An 18,800-nucleotide genomic window follows, 5' to 3' on the forward strand; every position below is an offset into this window, starting at 1 on the left:
ATGCTGTGAGCCGCCTCGAGTCTGCGGAGAGGGGCGGCATACAAATCTAAATAAATAAATAAATAAATAAATAAAATAAAATAAATACAAGAGTAGTTTAAAACCCAGTAAAAATACAACAATAAAATCAGCAGTATGATAAAAGCGATAATATCATTAAAAAACCATGCATACATTACTATCACTCTGGTTCTAATTCCAAGCCTTCCGGAAAAGCCAGGTCTTAACAGCTTTCATGAAAACAATTTCTAAATATACATTCTTCCAGGGTTTAATTTGTAACAGTAATGACTGAATTCTATGTTCTGTTTCCCCTGTTCATATCCTGGACATTTCATAAAACCTCTTGCCCAATATTCAAATCATTTCTGAATATCTTAGGTATAACTGCAAGTCACCTATAAGCATTAGACATTCTTTCTAAATCCTTAGCATTTAATACATATAAAATAACACAAAATTAATAGTTCATTTTAAAAACCCTTAAAGCATAACTATAATAGGAATAAGAAACTTGAGGCCTTGACAGTCTGTCAACGTTCTTCTGGTCACTGGAGAAGATTATTTTATTGATAACACAACAAAACATGTTTTGTTTGCAATAATCAGAAAGATTGAGAAGCTATAACACTCATTTCAGTCATTTCCATGCCAATGCTGGAGATGAGGTTGCATCAGGATTCGTAGATAAAACTCTGCCCCATAGTAGATCAGGAGCCCTGTAATGATAGAGAAAAAGATATTTTACTCTCTAACAAGATTACATTTCCAAAAATACTCTATAGAGCCATTAGTAAATTGGCAGTGCCCAGATTTTGCCAAGGAACATGATATTGTGCTTTAATTTAATTTAATTTATTCGACTTCTAAGCTGCCCAATCCCGTAGGACTTTGCTGATCATTTTTAGCATTAGATGATTCTTAATATCTTTCTTCAGCTTCTTACATCTTCCAGAGCTGTCTATCCTTGAAACATAAAAGCATCACACACTCTTGACTATAAATGAGTAGTCCGTATTAATTCTATTAACTACTTTGATCCATTGCTTTTATACAAGAAAACTCTTTAGTGTTACATAGATTTGTTATGCAAATCATAAGCTTTTATCAATAGATGGTAAAACTACATGTGCAGAGCCACGGCAGATTGCACGTACCTGCAAACCGATGCACTGCATGCACATCCTCTATTCAGGGCACGCCCATGTCCCTTCCACAATTTTTTTCACGCATGCGCAAGCAAAGATGTGCCAAAATTGTGTCACGATTTTGGTGATCTTTTGCTTCCGCGCAAATATGCAGAAGAAAAAAAATGCCAAAATCTCACACATGCAAGAATTCCTCATGAGATTTTGCTTCTGTGCATGCGCAGAAAGCAAAAAGTGAAAAAAATGTGACAGCCACTACTGGTGCAGAGTCACCTATTGCACCAGTAGGAACCCACCATTGGTGCAAAGTATGAAAAATATATGGATATACTTTGTATATATATACAAAATATACTTCATTTTAGTAATGAAGGCTAATAGTTTTTTATTCAGTATCATTTATGTATGTAATGCTTTGCAAAGCAAAGTAAGAGCCATACCAAATTACAACAATAAGCTCTTAATGCAATTCCATTTGATAGTCTTTCTTATTCATTTAGTGGACTTATATTCACGATGGTGGGCAGCTAACAAAATAAAAAACCTAATAAAATATATATGCAAACAATATAAAATCCATTGCAGCAGAAAAAAATTATAAAGGCCCAATTGAACAGTCAATAGATCTATAGGTTGCCACAGAAGAGAAGGTTAATCTGAGATTTTTCAGAGGACATTATAAAAATTAATTGTATAAAATATAGTTTGGTTAACAAATGGTAAAAGATAAATTTGCAAATTACATCATTAATAAAAATACGAATACTATCAAATATTACATAGTTGATTGGTCAATGTTTTAAAATGTAATTCTTAATTAAAAAAATTAATAACAAGTGTACAGAAAACTGTAATCTTGATTTCCAGTAAGGAAAATATTAGGCAGCAGTTGTGATAGATCAGGTTAATTTCCTGCTTATATGGCAAATAAAACTATAATATTACCAAAGCAGTGAAGAAAATAACAGAAATAATTAAGCTTTATTATCTCTTTTTAAGTGACATGGTTTTGAAATTATAATCACCTACTAGATAACTGAACCAGTTGTAGCTCAATGTATTTCCATACATTGTATTTATCCGTTTTTTAAAAATACTGATTTTTTTTCCAAAATATCATAATAGTGGAAAGATACTGTAAATTACAATTCACTTTTTAATGTTATGATTCATTATTTTGTTTTGTTATGTTATGATTTTTAAAATGATGTGAAAAACTTTTTCCAGTTAGACAATATTTTTTTTTGCAATTATTGTTGTTTAATAACTATTTGAAGGCTCTGTTCAGTATGAAATGATAAGCTCCTATTATAGGATATTCTTGTGGTGCCATTCATGCTGTATTTTTCTGCCAGAATAAGGTCAACATTAAGAATATCCCATGTGGCTGACTTAGGAAATTGGAAGCTAGCACTGATGCTTTAATAGATATAGCATGTGATTAATAATAACATTATACATTGTCACAAATTGTCCTTGCTTACAATTTATTCTCCATGCACGCATAATCCTTAACCTTATCGGCTCAAATATAGATGAGGAAATTAAAATATCTTGGCTCATTAAGGATTCCCTATGTAGTCATAGCCTTATGAACCTTTTGAGCTCTTCTACATTGCTAAAGAAATTTGCCTATAATTAGACTCACACCCCTATTGAGATTAAAATGGGAAGGGAGCAGCACAGCTAAATGTTAGGAAAGATAGCTGGGAAAGGCAGGAAGGATGAAGACAATAATCTGCTAATAACTTAAAGTTTAATACTCCTAGCCAGGGGTGCCTAAACTTTTTACATGGGGGGCCAGTTCACTGTCCCTCGGACTCTTGGAGGGCCAGACTATAAAAAAAACTATGAACAAATCCCTATGCACACTGCACATACCTTATTTTAAAGTAAAAAACAAAATTGGAACGTACTATTTAGAGTGGGGGAAGAAGTCTGAAATTCATATATGTTTATGTTTTGTTTTTAATTTTCTTTTGTTAACATCTGATTGGCTATATAAAGTTTTCTTGGCTTATAGAAAAATGTATAAAGAAAGAAGGAAGCACTTTGGCATAATGGTTAATAAGTTAGAAATATAATTGGTGTTATACTTTTTGAAGGAACATTAAGGAGGGAATTTAATTAAAAGAAAATGAATGTAACTGGATGACAAAATTAGAAAAAAAACTTGCAACTTTTTTGATGATTGATATTAGTTACTAACAAAATATCGCATTTTATTCATGGAAAATTAGATGGTACACTGTGTAAGAGAAAAATAAATAAAAAAAATTACCCCCCCCAAAAAACCCAGTCCTTCCTTCCTCTGTCTCTCCATTCATTTCATTCTTCCTTCCTTCCTTTCTTCCTTGTTCCCTCCATTTCTCCTTCTTTCCTTCCCTCCTTTTTTGCTTCCTGTCTCTTCCCGACGGCGGAAAGAATATCAGCAGGAGTGGGTGGGGCGTGGTCCCCAGACACAGACGGACAGGCCGGGCGAGGCTCAGAGCCCACGGGGTTTTTTCCTGGCCGACAGCAGATCAGCTGTCAGGCGGGAGAAATGGCGCCGGCTCTACCACGCGGGGTTTGAAAAACCTGTGCGGAGTTTGTTTTTGGCTAGAGAGAACAGTGGCCAGGAGCACAGGATGCGCATGCATCCTGTGCTCCTGTCACTCATCCGCAGGCCGGATAAATGGCCTCAGTGGGCCGCATGTGGCCCATGGGCCGTAGTTTGGTGACCGCTGCTCCTAGCTAATATTTTCTATTGAATTATTTATTGTAATGGTAATTATACGTATAAAAGTAAAATTTGCAAATAATTCCATTTTTTATAAGTTTTTAAGAGGTAATAGTGGAATGATTTTTTAAAAACATGAGTGATGAAAGTTATAATGATAACTATGGGGTATCTTAGAAATGTAAATAAGACCTAGAGTTAAATTGAACCCTGTTCTTTGCATCCGTACTAGTTTTTTCCCCCAGGGCTATGAAAATAGTTCACCATTTTTCCTTCTGGATTTTTTTACATCATAGTTATTTATGAATGATTTAAAGAAAAAGATAGCTAAGCCCTGCATTGTTGAATCTTTAATATGCTATAAAGTTTGTATCAAAATATCTAATTATTCTATTAAAAATATAGGCATTGCTCTAAAATTCATTAATGCAAACAAAGGAGTATTGACAATTTTCACCAGTTGAAATCATTATTTTCCTATTGAAAAATTGAACTAAAAGGGAAAATATAATTGCTGCTTACTATTTTTTCTTTATTTTGTGTCAAGTGTTGTGTGTTTATATAATTCATCAAATAGATATTAGTTAAAAATATATGATTTTTATAAGCAATAGGGTAATAGAGTCTCCGGAGAGGGGCGGCATACAAATCTAATAAATAAATAAATAAATAAATAAATAAATAAATAAATAAATATCGATCACATACTCAGCTGCTGCAAAAAGATCACACAGACTGACTACAAGCATAGACATGACGCTGTGGCACAGATGATCCACTGGAACTTGTACCATTTACCAGTGGCAAAGAACTGGTGGGATCATAAGCCCGAAAAAGTGGTGGAAAATGAGCAAGCCAAACTACTTTGGGACTTCCGACTTCAGACTGACCGAATTCTGAAGCATAACACACCAGACATCCTGATTGTGGAGAAAAAGAAAGTATGGATCATCGATATCGCAATCCCAGGGGACAGCAGAAATGAGAAGCAGCTAGAGAAATTAGTGAAATACGAAGATCTAAAAATTGAGCTGCAACGACTCTGGCATAAGCCAGTGAAAATTGTCCCAGTGGTACTTGGCACGCTGGGCGCAGTGCCAAAGGATCTCAGAGAACATTTTAAAACCATCGGAATTGACAAAATCACCATCTGTCAATTGCAAAAGGCCGCTTTACTGGGATCGGCAAACATAATTTGCCGCTACATCACGCAGTCCTACGTGCTTGGGAAGCGCCCGACTGGTGATGAAATACGAAATCCAGCATAGTGATCTCGTTTGCTATGTTGTATTGAAATAATAATAATAATAATAATAATAATAATAATAATAATAATAAAGCCTTGTTTCTCATTTAGCTTAAGTAAAATAACATTTCTACATTCATTTATTAAGTTATGTATTATGTAATTATTTTAGACCAGTTTTTTCTTGCCACTTTTGGAAGTACCTGAAATAAAGACTCGGAAAAAAACAAACTGTATTTGACTGACTCTTCTTAATTTTAGGAATGCTTAACTAGTGACTGTAGAAGTGTTTAGCTTCTGCTTAGATCTTAACTGGTATGTGACATACCCTATACACCAGTGATGGCAAATAATAATATGGCACGCGGAGCCATATCTGCTGGCACGCAATCTGTTGCCCTAGCTCAACTCCAACATGCATGTGTATGCTGGCCACAGATTTTTTGCCCTCACAGGGGCACTGGGAGGGTGTTTTTGGCTTCCAGAGAGCCTCTGGGGGATGCGAGAGGGTGTTTTTACCCTCCCTGGCTCCAGGGAAGCCTTTGGAGCCTGGGGAGGGCGAAACACGAGCCTAGTGGGCCCACCAGAAGTTGGGAAACATGCCATTTCCAGCCTCCAGAGGGTCTCCGGGGGGTGGGGGGAAGGTTTGTGCCATCTCCAAGCGTTGAATTATGGGTGTGGGCACTCACACATGTGCACACCCACACTCTTTCGGCACCCAAGGAAAAAAAGGTTTGCCATCACTCCTATACACTGTTATTTAGAATTCTGTGAAAGCTTATCTTGAAAGCAAATAATTCTATGCTTTTATACTGCATATTTATTTTATACTTTAAATTTCTTAGATGGAAGATTTCTTATTGTTTCTTAATTTTCTACGAATGAAAAGTTGATTTCTTGTACAAGGGAATAAAGTCACCCATTCAGATTACCAAACGGTCAGAAAAAAATGAAGAATTCTTAATCAGTGTTCATATGAAAGAACTAAGTGAGAAGATGTAACACAAATATTAACATAACTTAAATTATAATAACTCTTTTATTTAGAGAAGATTTCATACCATAGATATCAAGGTATTGTGGCAGCACTGATTAAAACAGAATGAAAGTTGGAAAAAAGCCAAAGTTTAGATTGTGTCTGAAACCATGAAAGAATTACTGTGTACACACATTGTTAGCATCCCAAATTAATTCCTTAGCAAAGGAGTGTATGGGGAGTAAAATTTTGTGTAATTTGTATAATTTCTTACATTTTGCATAATGAGAAAAGCAAACTTATCTGATCTGTTATTAGAAGGATAAGTAATAACTGTGAGTTAAAATAGGATTGTGATGTGATTGAAAGTCAACAATGGCTAAATTAATAACTAGAAAACTAGATTTTTGTAGATTAACTTAACATATTTCAAAATACTATTATTATGTATACTTAATAGTTCTCAAAAATAAACTTAAATAGCATAGCAATTAGCTATGCCCAGAAAGTCACTTATATGATATTTCTTTTTTTTAATGTATATATTATGTTTTGTCAATAGGAATAAAATACCAAACAGGGGGGGAAAAAACATACATATAGCAAAGAAAAAAAATGACCAAAACATTACATTTATTTTAAGAATCTATCCTGGTTCGATGCTGAAAAAAACCCAAAAACCTGATTGAAACATTAGTTCTCATGCAGACTTTAATATGCTCTCATTAGGACAATGTATTAGATCACTGAAAATTTTATGTAATGATATCTTCTGAAAATATTATTATTATGTCAATACAACTCAGCAAACGAGATCACTTTGCTGGATTTCGTATTTCATCACCAGTCGGGCGCTTCCCAAGCACCTAGGACTGCGTGATGTAGCGCCAAATTATGTTTGCCGATCCCGGTAAAGCGGCCTTTTGCAACTGACAGATGGAGATTTTGTCAATTCCGATGGTTTTCAAATGTCCGCTGAGATCCTTTGGCACTGCATCCAACGTGTCAAGTACCACTGGGACCACTTTCACTGGCTTATGCCAGAGTCATTGCAGCACAATTTTTAGATCTTCGTATTTCACTAATTTCTCTAGCTGCTTCTCCTCAATTCTGCTGTCTCATAGGATTGCGATGTCGATTGCAATATTATTATTATTATTATTATTATTATTATTATTATTATTATTATTATTATTTGATTTGTATGCCGCCCCTCTCCGAAGACTCGAGGCAGCTCACAATAACAGAAACAGTACAAATCCAAAATTGAAACAATTTAAAATCCATTAATATAAAAACAATCATACATCTCATACAAACCATACATAAAGCGGAAACGGCCCAGGCGAATCAATTTCCCCATGCCTGATGACAGATATGACCTATCACCTATGACAGACAAATATGACCTATCATAAGAAGGCATTTGTGATTTGAAAGTATTAGCCTTCCTTCTCTGTTAAAGTGTTTGATAATTATTTTAATTATCAATTATCCTTTCAATTAAAACAACAATAATAAGCATAAAGCAAACAAAAACTTTATTAAAGTATCAAAATGCAAAGTTAAGCAGAAAAATGCAAAATTTTAAAACTCTGAGAAAAATTGCAATCTTCTTAAAAAGAGGCTTATTCCAAAAATATGTATTAAGAATACTCTTTGGTTAGGTAGGTAATACTTTGAAAGAAAATGAGCAGTTATAATTTCTGTAGCATATTTGACTTGAAATGTTTGCATATGGCATACACTCATTAAATAGTCTTACATAAATAGCTTTCAGTCTGGAGTTATACTGTATTTGCTGTAATGCAGCTTTCCATAGCAGAGTATTCCAGATGTGTTGAACTTCACAATTCTCATTCAGTACAACCAATACATCTAGAGCAAGGGGCCCCAACCTGTTAGGAACTGGGCCACACAAATTATGGGCGAGCATGCAAAGCTTCTCTGAATATGCAGGGTCTAGGTTGTACATAAACCGTCACCCTGCAGTCCATGCAAAAATTGTCTTCCGTGAAACCAATTCCTACTGCCAGAAAGGTTAGGGACTAGGGACCTAAAAGACACCAAAAACAAACAAACATTGTGATACCTCAAATAGAAGAGATGGTACAATACTTTTTTTTAAAGAAAGTACTTACTTTCTTCATATACCGGTAAGTATAATTCATATAAGTATCATTTAATTTTGTATATTTTAATAAATGTGATATCTAGGGAAGATGGGGTATTTATTTACTAAGAAACAGTGCAGTCAGGCGGTAGGGAAAGCAAGTAGGATGCTTGGCTGCATAGCTAGAGGTATAACAAGCAGGAAGAGGGAGATTGTGATCCCGCTATATAGAGCGCTGGTGAGACCACATTTGGAATACTGTGTTCAGTTCTGGAGACCTCACCTACAAAAAGATATTGACAAAATTGAACGGGTTCAAAGACGGGCTACAAGAATGGTGGAAGGTCTTAAGCATAAAACGTATCAGGAAAGACTTAATGAACTCAATCTGTATAGTCTGGAGGACAGAAGGAAAAGGGGGGACATGATCGAAACATTTAAATATGTTAAAGGGTTAAATAAAGTCCAGGAGGGAAGTGTTTTTAATAGGAAAGTGAACACAAGAACAAGGAGACACAATCTGAAGTTAGTTGGGGGAAAGATCAAAAGCAACATGAGAAAATATTATTTTATTGAAAGAATAGTAGATCCTTGGAACAAACTTCCAGCAGACGTGGTTGGTAAATGCACAGTAACTGAATTTAAACATGCCTGGGATAAACATATATCCATTGTAAGATAAAATACAGAAAATAGGATAAGGGCAGACTAGATGGACCATGAGGTCTTTGTCTGCCGTCAGACTTCTATGTTTCTATGTTTCTAAATAAAATATGTAAGAAGAAAAAATGCACAGAATAAGAGGCTTGTTGGAAACATAAGTTGTGTGCCATGAAGTCATACTTAACTCAGAAATACTAATATTAACATGATGTGGGGTATTAGCCTGCATGTGTTATAAAGAAAGGGAGCATATTAAGCTGAAATATGTTAAATTAGACAGATTTCTTTCAAAACTAAATTAATTTTAAAAAATATATTCCTTAAATTAATTCTGTAAGATGAAAATTAAAGAACACTGATCAGTCTTTCCTTTAAATGAAAGAAATTGCATGTATAAGAGATGCCCTCAAAATTGGCTCTGCTGCGTATAACAAGTATGCAATGTTTGCTTTCACACAAAAAAAGCTAACATAACCTCCTAGTTTGAATTTAACCCAATTTGGCTAAACAGAATAAATTTGAGATTCCTTGCATCTTGTGTGTTCAGTTTTAATATGGTGAAAAGCTTATTCACCAGGAAAGAAGTAATTCAGGATTTGAAATGAATGACTAATTGCAGAGAGTTGACTAAGCAAGCAAACAAATTATCCTTCTAACCAAAAAAGACATGTCTTCAACATCATTGTATTTTTTTTTTTTGCTTAAGGCTAATTATTGTTGGAATGTAACGTTCCCAGTAATTAACATATTCATAGAAATATTCATATTTCATTATCATGTATTTTAATTTGTGTGCCAGTTATTGTGCTATTTAAAATTTAGTTCTCTTCTTTAATAAATATATACCTTAAGCTTAAACAAGCTTCTGCCATGTTTGGAATATTTCTTGGTTCTCTTAATAAACTAATACTTATAATTTAAATTTAGTTTTAATAGTTTGAATAGTTGTGCAGTTACCTGAAGAGCAAGTAATAATAATATGTTTTCCTTTGATCATAAACAGCTAGAATAGAACGGAATGGAATTTTTTATTGGCCAAGTGTAATTGGACACAGAAGGAATTTGTCTTTGGTGCATATGCTCTCAGTGTACATAAAAGAAAATATACATTTTACAATATATACATTTGTCAAGAATCATGAGGTACAACACAATGATTGTCATTAATCATGATACTTGACAAATGTATATTTTATTTTATGTACAATGAGAGCATATGCACCAAAGACAAATTCCTTGTGTGTCCACACTTGGCCAATAAAGAATTCTGTTCTGTTCTGTTCTGATTGTCATAGGGGTTGAATAAGCAATCAGGAAACAATCAATTTTAATAAAAATCTTAAGGATACAAGCACCAAGTTACAGTCATACAGTCATATGTGGGAGAAGATAGGTGATAAGAACGATGAGAAAAAACTAGTAGTAATAGTAGTGCAGTCTTAGTAAATACTTTGACAGTGTTAAGTGAATTACAGTGGAACCTTGGTTAACGAACACCTTGGATAGCAAACATTTCGAATAACAACCAAAAATTTTGTTAAAACTTTGCATACCAAACAAAAATTCTGATACCAAACAGAAATTTTTGGTTGTTATTCAAAATGTTACTTTCATTGTCCCTCACTCCCCCTCCCCTTACCTCTTTACCTCTTGCCTTCGTCTCCTTACCAGGGGAGCAGCAAAGGGACGCTTTGGCTATGACAAGGCAGGCATGAGTTTGCTGGCCCTGGTGGTGGCTTCACTTTGAGGACAGTGGCGGTGGCAGTGGCAGCCTCTCTTCGAGGACAGTGGCGTCACTGGCCTGGACATGGACGTGATGTTCCCGGCGCTGCTGTTCCTCGAAGGGAAGCCGTTGGAGCCGCCTAAGCAGTTGGTGCTGCCGCCGCCACCAACTGCTGAGATAGCTCCGGCGGCTTCCCTTCGAGGAGCAGCAGTGCCGGGAACATTACGTCCATGCCCAGGCCCCCGCTCCGAGTCTCCAGAGAGAGGCGGCATACAAATCTAATAAATTATTATTATTATTATTATTATTATTATTATTATTATTATTATTATTATATGGGACAAAATTCACAGAATATGTTTTACTTAGCAATAAATTTTGGGCTCAATTGTGGTCATCATAAATCAAAGACAACTAGGTACTTGTATTTATTTTAGCATGCCTAAAGAGATATGCTACTGAAAGTGATTCCTAGCAATAGGCTAATTTTTCCAACTTGGTATATTTTCTGATCATTTATATACAGTAGAGTCTCAATTATCCGACATAAAAGGGCGGGCTGATAGTCGGATAGCTGAAATGTCGGATAATCCAGACTCTACTGTATATATATACCTCTCTCTCTCTCTCTCTCTCTCTCTCTCTCTCTTGCTTCTCTCCTTGGCCTTCTCTCTCACTCACCCGCTTCCGTCCCCGTCTCTTGCTCTCTCACTCGCTCACCCGCTTCCGTCTCTCTCTCGCCTGTTTCCATCCCCGTCTCTCTCTCTCTCTCTCTCTCTCTCTCTAGCTTGCTTCCCTCCTCCAAGCTTACTTCCTCGTCGTGGCTGTCACGTTTAGGGGCGTGTCTTGGGATTGCGGAAATGCCTACAGCCATGCCCGCAAGCAGCCATAACGTCGGATAATCCAGAGTGTTGGATATCAGAAGGACAGATAACCAATACTCTACTGTATTCCCAATTAATATTGTAAAATAATGAATTTCTTAAAAGTAAAATACACACACACTAGCAAAGAAATAATGAAAGAAAAATGTGGGTGATCCTTGAGAATAGATCAGATGGAATTGGGTTGAAATTCAGCCATGAAGTGGAATTACATAAGCCTTGTATTTCTGCTCATTTCTGGGCGATTCTGAAAACCTGGAAGTTAAAAATGGTAAAAGAATAAAATAACAATTTGAAAGTAGTGTTTAAATAACTGAATCAGTGGTAAACTGCACTGAATTTACTATAGCTTTATACTATAGTAAATTCAGTAAATTTATACTATAGCTGATTAATTTTGTGAGCTTTATGTTCCCTTCATTGGCCATTGCATTAATGTCATAGATCTTACAAACATCTTAGATTTATTTATTTTATTTTTATTTATTAGATTTGTATGCCGCCCCTCTCTGTAGACTCGTAGATATTACTGAATGTAATGTAGAATATCTATGAAAGGCATTTTTGATCATTTGAAATCATTAAACTACATCTAGGTATTCTGAATATTTTACGTTTCATTCCTCAGAGAAGAAGATGAATATTCTGAACTGCGATCAGAACTTAGTCAGAGTCAACATGAAGTCAATGATGATTCACAGGACCAAGATCAGACCACTGCTTCTCTTCAAGAAAACCAGTCAACTATGGTCACAGCTGACATTGGTATTTTGAATATATTTATAATTTTAAAAGATTGATTATTTTTCATAAAGCATATAGTGCCCTATTTCAATAAATTTAAATAACTAGCAAATCTTCCTAATCTTTTAAAATGTAAAGAGCTGCATTTAATGGTAATCCAATATTTTCTAGCCTCTTTGAAGGAAAAAAATGTCATCACAGATGTTGAAAGGAAAGTAAAAGTATCAAACATTATTTGTTGATAATATAAGTTCTTAAAATACGCATAAAATATCAATACCCAAAAATAGAAATATAGTGGTACCTCATGATACGAACTTAATTGGTTCCAGAAGGAGGTTCGTAAGGTGAAAAGTTCGTAAGACGAAACAATGTTTCCCATAGGAATCAATGTAAAAGCAAATAATGCGTGCAAATCCTTCAGGAAAATCCCAAACTTTAGAAGGGAAGCAAACAGAGGGCAGGGAGGAGCAGCTAAAGGGGGCGGGTGGAAGAAGCAAGGCTAGGCTAAAGGGTGAGTGGCAAGGAAGAAAGGCAAGGGGGGCGCCCCTCCCTTTTCTTTCTTCAAAAGACACCCTTTCAGTCCCTGTACAAGCATGCTGTTCTCCTACTTTTTAAAATGCAAACTCTTTCCCCCTCCAAGCCGCCCCTCCCTTTTCTTTCTTCAAAAGACACCCTTTCAGTGCCTGTGCAAGCACGCTGTTCTGCTACTTTTTAAAATGCAAACTCTTTCCCCCTCCAAGCCACCCCTCCCTTATCTTTCTTCAAAAAAGGGGAAAAAAAGAAACCCCTTCATCCCAGCAGCAGCGGCTTGGGTTCGTAAGGTGAAAATAGTTCAGAAGAAGAGGCAAAAAAATCTTAAACACCGGGTTCGTATCTCGAAAAGTTCATTAGAAGAGGCGTTCGTAAGATGAGGTACCACTGTAAATTCTTAATTTCAGCAACAAGTTTTAAATTTAGTTGCAGTAAAATAATCAGAAACAACATTGGAGATAATCCTTTTTTTAAATGTTTGTGAAAGTGCTGAAGTAAATCATTCTCATTTGTCCATTTACTTAAAAAAATATTCTGAAATATATTAATTTAAATATAACATTTTCTTCAATATCAAATTATTAGGTTTTACTTTTCTTCTTCTGCAATTAACTGTGTAAATTCATAGATTGCTAATAATATTACATCAAATAACAAAGGAAATGAAAAGCTGTGTTCTTCCAAGGCTTGTATCTTTCACAAAGCTGTGTAATTTTTATACAGATGGCAGGTTTCAAATAACATTTGGCTGAGCTGGGAAGTGTTAGGGACATTTGGTTGCATCAGAATGACTCTAGTAATCATGGGTTTTGTCAAGCTCCAGCAGGTTTTGTGGTTCCATTGCCTGGGCCTATAGCCAATGTGCTATGTAGAAATAACTTGTGACAAAAAGAGTCAGTATATTAAACCACCTTTAAAAAATTCTGGATTGTGATGTTTAGTTAGAAAGATAACACAATTTCAATTCTATAGTCATTTTCAGGTCTTCCAAACCTACTAATAATTTATTGGTAAGACTATTTTGTGAAGTGTCTCTCTCAAATTTTCCTCAGTATATATGTATATATCTGTGTTTCTTATGACATATAAATTGTGTTGCTAAGAAGTTTATTAAATTACTATTATGCAAATTACTATTATGCAAATATTTTTGCAAAACAGTCCTTTGGGAGTTGGGCGAGATACAAATCTAATTAACTAATAATTAATAAATAAATATTTGAAAAGTAAATGTTTCATTGGATCTGCAAAATGTAGAAAATTGCAATGGCAAAAAACATTGAACATTGAAACACTTCAATCGAAGATAATTTTATTCAAATTTACTCACCATTTACAAACTATAAACAGTGATTTTCCAAATAGAGTCATTCTGGATAGAAATATTGAATGTGGATATTTAAAATATTTGAAATGTTTTTAAACGTATGTATGTATGTTTGTATGTACTGGTATTATGTATATTTTTAACCCTATATTATGTTGCTGTGAGCCGCCCCGAGTCTACGGAGAGGGGCGGCATACAAATCTAGTAAATAAATAAATAAATTATAATAATCCCTGTATTTCTATAATATTTTCAGAGCAAAATAAACCACAGAATAGAATATATGTACCATCAATAAAGTAAGCATGCTTCACATGGAAAAAATAGTGATGCAATTACTGTAAGATTTTAAAACAAAAGCAAAAGTCCACAGCTGATGAGCCGGGGTGGCGCAGCAGGTAGAGTGCTGCACTGCAGGCCACTGAAGCTGACTTGTAGATCTGAAGGTCAGCGGCTCAAATCTCATCACCGGCTCAAGATTGACTTGATTGTGGGGGCAATAGCCTTGCTCTGTTAAAAAAGTGATATTGCTAACATGTTGTAAGCCACCCTGAGTCTAAGGAGAAGGGCGGCATAAAAATCAAATAAATAGTTGAATTGAATTTATTTAACTTTTAAGCCCCCCAAACTCCTACTTCTCCGGTCGCTCACAGTCAGTGGTGGTAGGGGGACAGAGGTCTTCCCCTAGGCTCCTTCGTTGTGGAGTGCCTCAGGGGTCAGTCCTCTCCGCCCTCCTATCTAACATTTATATGAAACCACTGGGTGAGATCATCGATGGCACGGGGTGATGTTCCAACAATATGGTGATGATACTCAGCTTTATATTTCCACCCTGTGTCAATATAGTGAAGCAGTGGATGTAATGTGCCAGTGCCTGGAGACTGTAAGGATCTGAATGGGAGTTAGCAGGCTCAAACTGAACCCCGACAAGACTGAATGGCTGTGGATATTACCTCCCAAGAACTGTTCCTTCCATCCATCCTTGATTCTGGGGGGTGGGGACATTAACCCCCTTGGAGTTGGTCCGCAACTCGAGGGTCCTTCTAGATCCACAGCTGAGGTTAGAATAACATTTCTCGGCTGTGGCTGGGGGTGTGCATGTTTGCATAGCTCCACCTAGTGCACCAGTTGCGGCTCTAAATGGATCAGGATGCTCTTCTCACAGTCACTCATGCCGTTATCACCTGACGGCTCAATTATTGCAATGCGCTTTGCATAGAGCCAGGGGTGGGCTACTGCCTGGACAGGGAGGAACACAGTGGAGCTCCACCCCAGAGCACCAAATTTGCACTGAGAGATGTTGAAAGAAAATGCAGGGCGTCCTGCCTAAGCCATGCCTACAGTGTGGTAGTAAAAATTTTGGCAGCCCTTCACTGCATAGAGCTACCCTTAAAAGGTGTTTGGAGACTACAACTAGTTCAGAATGCAGCCGCGTAAGCTGTTGCAAGTGTGCCTAGATACACCCACATAACTCCAACACTCTGTGAACTGTATTAGCTACCGGTTGGTCTCCGGACACAATTTAAGGCATTGGTTATTGCCTATAAAGCCCTTCATGGCATCGGACCAAACTATTTACGGGACTGTCTTCTTCCAGCCTAGCGACCGACTAGAACCCACATAGTCAGTCTTTTCCAGGTCCCATCGGACAAACAGTGCTGATTGGTGGGGCCATGTAGGAGGGCTTTCTCTGTGGTGTCTCTGGCTATATGGAACCAACTACCCCAGAGACTTGTACTTCTCCCACCCACCTGGTCTTCTGAAAGGCTGTGAAAACATCGCTTTGCCGGCAGGCCTGGAGGCTGCTGAACAACTAGCCCAGCTCAAGAGATATGAATGCTTGTTGAATGAATGTTGTATTTTGGGGTTCTTTTAACTGTTTTATATTATTACTGCTTTATTATGTTGTTTATTTTTGTTTATTTTGTATTTTACTACATTATTTATGACTGTACGCTACTCAGAATCCGCAAGGATTTGGGGGGCTTAAAAGTTAAATAAATTCAATTCAACTAAAATTTATCTGTGGGTATTGTTTGTTGATAATTAATACTGATTCAAAGCTGCCAGGCTGCCCTTCCTTTGACACCTATTTTCCTTTTAATCTAGTATATCTTAAAGTTGAACCTTTACCAGTCAGAAAGTAAATAGCATATCTGTTTTCATTTGTGTGCATTTTTTGTTCTTTTCTTATAACTTCACTTTTTAAAAATTGGTTAATATATTTGTAAAGCAAATATGCCTCTGTGTTGCTATAGACAAAAAAAACCCCCACACCAATAACTAAAAAATATCCTAATTGGGCACATATTGTACATCTTATGTCCATGATGGCAAACCTATGGCACTCATGCCCAGAGGGGGCACACAGAGCCCTCTCTGTGGGCACGCGCTCCTTCAGGTTTTTGGCGCTCTGCCATGCACTACATTCCAGTTTGGGCATCACTATCCTTTGTAATCTGCTTTCTTCTCAGGATGTAAGACCACTTTTGTTTTTTAGTCTTATTTTCCTGAAGGAAAATTAAGAACAAGACTTTTTAAATTAGACTAAGACCTAAGACCTTTGAAGACCAGAAGAACATCATGCCTGGACTGACTGATTACTGATGATTGAAGAATATTTTAAGATCTGTTTTATACCATCAACGAAATCAATTTATATTAACTTATAATTTTAGCGTATATTTTACATATTTATATTTTAATCTTTTAGTGTTTTTAAATTGTTATTAACTGCCATTTTATACTATTATTAATTTAATTGATTTTTAACGTAATTGGGGTTCTAAAGTAATGGATGACTGGGATAATTATACTTGTGGTTATGAATGGAATGATTGGTATGATTGGGTGGGTGGGGGTGGGGGGGTTATGGTATGGATGAGTTTATTGATAGTAGTGTGAATGATAGTTTTGGCCCACCTGACGCTCGGGAGACAGGAGAGGAAGGGGCACCGATCTCTGGGGGTGCAGGGGGTCGGAATATCCCTGTGTTGCTGGGGAGAGGCAGATATGGCGGGGGCCACAGAGTTAGCCGTTCCAGGGGAACGAGGGATCGTTGCTTAATAACGGTCCCTTGTTCTGGCTCTGTGAGCCCAATCTTGGGTACTGGTGGTGAGTGTAACTCTGGCCCTGGGCTCAGGTTGCTGCTGCTGAATGCCAGGTCGGTAGTAAATAAAGCTCTCTTCATCCGGGATTTGATCCTGGATGAGGAGGCCGACCTGGCATGTATTACTGAAACCTGGCTGGGCCCGGAGGGAGGTGTTCCTCTCTCTGAAATTTGCCCAGCCGGGTTTCAGATATGGCATCAACCTCGACCCCAGGGAAGGGGGGGAGGAGTGGCTATTGTAGCCAGGGAGAGCCTTTGCCTGCGTAGACTCATTGCTCCGGAAATTGCGGGTTGCGAGTCTCTCTTGATGAAGTTGGACTTAGGGGTTCAGGTGGGCTTATTTCTCACGTACCTGCCTCCCAGCTGCGTGTCACAAGCCCTGCCTGTGCTACTCAAGGAGGTAGCCGGGTTGGCGGTGGAGTTCCCCGGACTCATTGTCCTGGGGGACTTCAACCTGCCGTCACTCGGCGAAACCTCTGGGTTGGCACAGGAGTTCATGGCCACCATGACAGCCGTGGACCTGACTCAAGTAGTACAGGGTCCGACTCACGAGGGAGGGCACGCACCTGACATGGTATTCCTTTCCGAGCAATTGAGTAATGGTCTGAGACTAAGGGGCTTAGAAGTGTTGCCTTTGTCATGGTCAGACCATTTTCTACTACGGCTTGACTTCCTGGCTCCAATCCTCCCCCGCAGGGAGGCAGAACCACTGAAGATGTTCCGCCCCAGATGCCTGATGGACCCAGAGGGCTTTCAGACGGCGCTTGGGGTTATTCCACAGGCACTCATCCACAGTTCGGCGGAGTCTCTCGCGGAGGCCTGGAACAGGGCTGCGGCGGAGGCTCTTGACCGGATTGCGCCTTTGCGACCTCTCCGTGGCATTAGACCCCGTAGAGCCCCATGGTTCAACGAGGAGCTCCGGGAGTTGAAACGCCAAAAGAGATGTCTAGAGAAGCGATGGAGGAAGAGTAGGTCTGAATCCGATCGAACACTTGTAAGAGCTTTTATTAAGACTTACAAAGTGGCGCTCAAGGCGGCAAGATGCGCGTACCATGCCGCCTTGATTGCATCAGCGGAATCCCGCCCGGCCACTCTGTTTAGGGTGACCCGCTCCCTTCTTAACCAGGGGGGAGTTGGGGAGCCCTTGCAGAGTAGTGCCGAGGATTTTAACACGTTTTTCGCTGATAAAGTCGCTCAGATCCGGGCCGACCTCGACTCCAATTGTAAAACAGAGTCGACTGACAACGAGTCAGTCGAGGTGACTGGGGCACGTACTTGTCCACCTGTCTGGGAAGAGTTTGATCTGGTGACACCTGATGAAGTGGACAAGGCCATTGGAGCTGTGAGTTCCGCCACCTGTTTACTGGATCCGTGTCCCTCCTGGTTGGTTTCGGCCAGCAGGGAGGTGACATGGAGCTGGGCCCAGGAGATTACCAACGCTTCCTTGGGGAGGGGAGTTTTTCCATCACTCTATAAAGAAGCGCTCGTGCGCCCCCTCCTCAAGAAGCCCTCCCTGGACCCAGCTGTGCTTAATAACTATCATCCAGTCTCCAACCTTCCCTTTATGGGGAAGGTTGTTGAGAAGGTGGTGGCGCTCCAGCGGTCCTTGGAAGA

At 38.0% G+C, this 18,800-nt stretch overlaps 1 protein-coding gene across 2 annotated transcripts in view; it reads left to right on the forward strand.

Annotated features, from left to right (window-relative positions):
• The window catches only part of MCC (MCC regulator of WNT signaling pathway), a 227,216-nt gene that overhangs the window by 149,554 nt on the left and 58,862 nt on the right, over window positions 1–18,800 (forward strand). For both annotated transcript variants that reach the window (XM_070742893.1, XM_070742894.1), the window contains one exon: window positions 12,101–12,237. In XM_070742893.1, the coding sequence (XP_070598994.1) occupies window positions 12,101–12,237 (137 nt within the window). The remainder of the gene's footprint in view (window positions 1–12,100; window positions 12,238–18,800) is intronic.

The sequence above is a fragment of the Erythrolamprus reginae genome, chromosome 2, assembly GCF_031021105.1.
Source record: "Erythrolamprus reginae isolate rEryReg1 chromosome 2, rEryReg1.hap1, whole genome shotgun sequence".
NCBI lineage: Eukaryota > Metazoa > Chordata > Lepidosauria > Squamata > Dipsadidae > Erythrolamprus > Erythrolamprus reginae.